This window comes from Mandrillus leucophaeus, unplaced genomic scaffold, assembly GCF_000951045.1.
Source record: "Mandrillus leucophaeus isolate KB7577 unplaced genomic scaffold, Mleu.le_1.0 Scaffold372, whole genome shotgun sequence".
In the NCBI taxonomy this organism is placed as follows: Eukaryota; Metazoa; Chordata; class Mammalia; order Primates; family Cercopithecidae; genus Mandrillus; species Mandrillus leucophaeus.
In genome coordinates, this window is record NW_012103943.1 from 51,516 (window position 1) to 57,241 (window position 5,726).

Genomic DNA, 5,726 nt, shown 5'->3' on the forward strand with positions numbered 1-5,726 from the left:
ATTTTTTCATGTGCCTGTAATAGGACCACAACGGTGACGGAAATCTCTGTTGAGAATGTGGACACTAGTAAATCTGGGGATATGTGGTACGGAAACCCAAACACACACACCCAGACACACTGACCGTGGCACCGCATGAATTCACAAAAGACATGAGCCGGCCCTGTGCACAGGATCCCACCCCACCTTCAGGGATCGCAGTTGCTCCCAGGGGCTGCAGAATGTGGCCACTGTTTCTTATCTAGAAAAATCATTTCTCCCATCACAGCCTAGGTCCTCATTCATGAGAGGACGCTCAGCTCTGCCTGCCTGTCTATGGGAAAGCCAGCGAGGCAGTGGCACATTCCTCATCATCTGCGTGACTCATCAGTATGAGAGCGGCTCCGCAATACATACCCTCCGGTGGAACTCCCGACGATTTCTGTAATGACAGAAAGTAAATTGCTATGAGCATCAGACTATGCTGTGTCCTGTGAGCACAGGACTTTTCTTTGCTTAGTGACATTAGAAAACAAGATGGAAACCAGTGTTCAAAGGAACCCAAAGAAGAACAGAGCAAATTGACTCATACTAAAGACACAAATTTTTCTCAGAGTGTGTTTCCTCTCAAGCCTGTGTTGGTTGGCAAGTAAGTGATTTTGCTCCAAAGAGAGAACAAAATTGGTAAGGTAAAGGCTCACTGCCCCACAATGTGTGACTGATGCTGTCATTTTCTCCCAGTCTTCAATCAAGCCTCAGTGGGGACAGACTCTCATAATTCTCCCCAAGGACATTCTGTCACTAATCTAAGATATACATGGTCAGATTCTCATACCTTAATTTAATCCAAATAAGATAAAGCTAAGAAAGCAACAGTTTTTCTCAGAGAAATCCAGGTGGCCTGACCTTCACATCCTCTGGGTCCTCCCCGTCTCGGTTGTCACTGGACGGCTCCTGATGTACATCTGTCGTCAGAACTAGGAGGATACAGAGTGACCGTCAGCACCATGGTGGTGTTGCTCATGAACAATTCAGTAACATTGCTTAAGGTGGGTGTTGGGGAGGGTAGCAGGCACAGGAGAGACGCAGGGAAGAAAGGGAATCAGGGCCTTTGGGTTTCTACCTATAGGCCACCTGGTAAACATGAAATAGCCAATCTCAAACAGGACACACCATGCACTGCAGGCTGTGTTTCCCTGGCAGCCTCTTAGGGCTCCTCCTTCCTAACTGGACCTGAGCTAACTTGTCTTCTTATTGATCCCTGCCAAAGTCATTTCCTCCTGAAATCCACATGTGCTGCTGCTCTGTATATCATCCTTCCTAGAAGATTTTGTACTGAACAAGAAGCAACCTTTCTTAAAAGCGGAGATTTATTTCTAGCCAAAAGATTTTATTACCAACTTTCTGTTACTAGGAAACAAACCAAGATTTGAAAATACTCAATCATCCTACCATTTCACGATGACCCCTACTTAGCCTGTGATATTTGTCCTTCCACTCTTCCTTTTCAACACGATGTGTGTGCACCACGGAGTGCACTGCTCCTCATGCTCACACTGACTCCAGCACGGGGACAGCCTGTCATGGGGAGCAGCGAGGGGAGCGGGGAGCGGGCAGTGACTCTCTCCAGCCCAGCTCTGCAGGAGATTCCAGCAGGGAAAGTGGGTGCCAGGCTAACACCCAGGTTGATCCTTGAGATTTTATTGGATGCTATGTCTTGGGATTGGGTTGCACTGAATTTCTAAGACTTGCGGTGATTATCTCATTAAATACAATAGAATATCCCACTGATTATTGTCTGTGTTTGAACAGGAGCTGAGGGATGATCTCACCGCTGTAGATCAAAAGCCTGTGGACTCTGTGTGTTTTACATTAATGATCACACTGAAGCCCACTGTACAATGTACCTGCTCAAACCAACCCTGGGTGAGCTGAGCACTGACACCATCCAGTCATGATAGTGTTTGGGATCTGAATAGGTTTTCATTCCCCCACATGCACACACAGGTGCTGGAATAATTTGGCCTAGCAAGAAATTATACTAGGGCTTTGTGACAAATTCAGTGTAGTGGCTCATGGCATTAACCTTCCACTCATTCCCGACTTCACATGTGCCTCTTCCATTTAAAAGACCAAGAGCTTGGGAAATTCGTCTCTGCACCATGTCCATCTGAGGACTGGGGATAGTGAACTTATGTTCAGGTACAGCTGTGCTGGAGGATGAATGGGTTGATTTATGTAAACTGTGCAGTGGTGATGGAAATTTTCTTGAACATTGATCCTTGTGTTGTGCTTTGAACATGGGAGTATGTTTTCTGGGGAAATGCACACACACTCCCAAAGACATCCACAATCATTCCATACACACTCTCTCCCTGTCCCTCCCAACCCTGATGAACCACCCCACCTGACATGACACTGCTGCTTCCAGGGATGACAGTACCATGGTTACAGCTGTTTACTGGACTCTTAGTAGTTTTTTAAACCAAACTTTCCAAATCTAATTTCTGGCAGAAAGCTCAAACCAGAGTGGCTCTTGGGCAAAAGCAGGTGAAACAGTGTCATCTTTGCAACACTAAGATTTTGAACGTAAACAAAGAGATGATCCCAGCTACGTACCGTTCGCCAGTGTGGCTGGGTCCACCTGCATCTAGAGAAAAACAGAACACTATGAGGGTCAGACCAGGCTGTGTCCTGTGTGCACAGGTCTTTTCTTCACTTGTTGATGTTAAAAAAAACAGATGGCAAATAGTGGTTGAGACAATGGCCCTGATATCTAGAAGACATTCGTGGAAAGGCACAAAATTTTTGTGCAAGATTTTCAATTGTTTTTATTTGACGATTCCAAATATTTCTCAAGAAGAAGGCATTTCTCTTGATAAAATGCCTGCTGACACACAGTGTGTAAATGTGGATGCCATCTGAAACCATTTTTTAGTAGATAATGAAGTCTGACATTTGCCCACCAAGAAATTCTGTCAGTCACCTATAATGTACACGGTTAAGATTTAGACATGTTAATTCAGTTGAAACAGAGAGAAACCAAGAGAAATAAAATTTCCATTTCAGAGGAAAAAAAGACTTTACCATGTGAACTCCTGTGGCTTCCTCAGAGGATGTCTGCCCTGGCATATGCTGCTGTAGGTGTTTCAGGTCACCTAGGAAACAGAGTCACTATAAACACATGAGATCCACTGACTGAATTCCTCAGGTGGTCTTGGAACTGTGGACACGGGGCTGGCGTGTGTGGAAAGGTGTGTTCACAGCACAGACTCAGCTGTTGCCGGTGCATCCTCCATGATGGAGAGTGAAGGCAAATGGTGAAGGAAGGCATCAGGAAGGCCACGGAAGACAGAGCCTTGGTCCTGCAGCTATGGCAACCCCTTCGACATAAATAACCCATCTCAAACAGGGCCCACCATACAGTGTTTCCCTGCAGCATCCAGGGCTCCTCCTTCCTAACCTGACCTGAGCTAACTTGCCCTCCCTTCTTGATCCCCTTGAGGTCATTTCCTCCCCAGGACCAACATGTCGTGCTGCTGTGTTTTTCAATTCTTCTAGATCTTTTTTTTTTTTTTCTTTTTTGAGATGGAGTTTTGCTCTTTTTGCCCAGGCTGCAGTGTAATTGTGTGATCTCCATTCACTGCGACCTCCACTTCCCAGGTTCAAGCAATTCTCCTGTCTCAGCCTCCTGAGTAGCTGGTATTACAGGCATGTGCTCCCATGCCCAGCTAATTTTGTATTTTTTAGTAGAGATGGGGTTTCTCCATGTTGGTCACGCTGGTCTTGAACTCCTGACCTCTGGTGATCCGCCCTCCTTGGCCTCCCAAAGCACTGGGATTACAGGCATGAGCCACCGTCTCCAGCTGGAACATTTTGTACTTTCTTCAAAGAGGAGATTTAATTCTAGCCAAAATATTCTATGTATTCACTAACCTTTTGTTTCAAAGAAGACTAAACCAAGAATTGAAACTACTCAATTATCCTACCATTTAAAGATGATCCCTACTTGGCATGTGATATTTGTCCTTCTGCCCTTCCTTTTAACACTGTGTGTGTGTGTCATGGGGCCCGCTGTTGGTCATACTCATACTGGCTCCAGGACTGTGACAGCCCTTCATGGGTGGCAGCAGGTGGGGACGCTGACCCTCTCTTACCCAGTTGTGCAGAAGATTCCAGCAGAGGAGATGGGCTCCAGGCTAACAGACAATTGGCTCCTTGAGATCTTGTTGGGTGCTGTGTCTTGGGTATATTTGCTACTGAAATGGAGCATTTCTAATGTTTGTGGTGACAATCTCATTAAATACAATAGAATATGTTCCTGAATGTTCTCTGAACTTGACCAGGAGCTGAAGAATACCCCATCACTTAAGACCAAAGGCCTGGCAGCTCCCTCTGTATGTTTCATATTAATGACTGCACCAAAGTCCACTATACAATGAACCTACTCAAACTCTGGACCAGCTGACCATTGAGACCATTCTATTGTGGTATACAGTGCTAGAGATCTTTATAGGCCAATATGCTTCCACATACACACATAGATGCTAAGGACTCTCTGATATGGTGACAAGTTACACCAGGGCCATGTGATAACTTCAGACTAGTAGCCCACAGCATCAACCTTCCACCCATTCCCGAGTTCATCTATGCCATTTCCATTTAGGAGACCAAAAGCCTGGAAAATTCATCTCTACATCATCTCCATGTGAGGACTGGGGATATCAAACTTCACCTTCAGCTACAGCTGTGGTGAGGAATGAATGGGTTGATTTTTGGAAAATGCAGTGGTGATGAAATTTCATTTGCAGGATATTAATCTTTGTGTTGTGCTTTGCATATGGGAACACATTTTCTGGGGGAAAGCACTGAAACTTGCAAAGACATTCACAATCACTCCACATTGACTCATTCCTCCATACCTCCCGACCCTGATGCCCAGCAACCTCTTTTATCCAAATGACACTGTGCCTTCCAGGCACTAGAGTCAACGGTCACATTTCTTGACTGGGTTATTCACTTTTTAAGACAAAAGTGCTTGAACCTCATTTCTGGCAGGAAGTTCAAACCAGAGTGGCTCTCCAGAAGAAATGAGTCAAGAAAGTGTTACCTTTGTCAACACCAGAATTTTTCCTCAGCATAGCGGTGATCCCAGAATGCGTACTGTTTTTCTTTGTGTCTTTGTCCACCTGCATTTAGAGAAAAACAAAACACTATAAGGGTCAGACCATGCTGTGTCCTGTGTGCATAGGTTTTTCTTTTTCTTTTCTTTTCTTCTTTCTTTTCTTTTCTTTCTTTCTTTCTTTCCTTCTCTTTCTTTTCTTTCTTTCTCTCTCTTTTTTCTCTCTCTTTCCTTCCTTCCTTCCTTCTCTTCCTCCTTCCTTCCTTTCTTCCTTCCTTCCTTCTTTCTCTTCTTTCTCTCTCTCTCTCTCTTTCTCTTTCTCTCTCTCTCTCCCTTCCTTCTTCTCTCTCTCTCTCTCTTTCTCTCTTTCTCTCTCTCTCTCTCTGCTGGAATCTTGCTCTGTCACCCGGGCGGGAGTACAGTGTCATGATCTCGGCTCACTGCAACATCCATCTCCTGGGCTCAAGCGATCCTGCTCCCTCAGCCTCCCCAGTAGCTGAGATCACAGTAGCTGGTCAGCACGCCTGGCTAATTTTTGTATTTTTCGTAGAGATGGGGTTTCACCATACAAGTCTTTACTTGGTGACATTAGAAAAGCAGATGGGAGACAGTGGTTGAGGCAATG

At 45.2% G+C, this 5,726-nt stretch overlaps 1 protein-coding gene across 1 annotated transcript in view; it reads right to left on the minus strand.

Moving 5' to 3' along the window:
• LOC105546874 (protein FAM153B-like) overlaps positions 1–5,726 on the minus strand; it is a 27,269-nt gene that overhangs the window by 3,623 nt on the left and 17,920 nt on the right. The window contains exons 4-8 of the mRNA XM_011990188.1: positions 5,090–5,168; positions 3,067–3,137; positions 2,599–2,629; positions 886–944; positions 397–421 (exon numbers count right to left, since the gene is read on the minus strand). Of these exons, the coding sequence (XP_011845578.1) occupies positions 397–421; positions 886–944; positions 2,599–2,629; positions 3,067–3,137; positions 5,090–5,168 (265 nt within the window). The remainder of the gene's footprint in view (positions 1–396; positions 422–885; positions 945–2,598; positions 2,630–3,066; positions 3,138–5,089; positions 5,169–5,726) is intronic.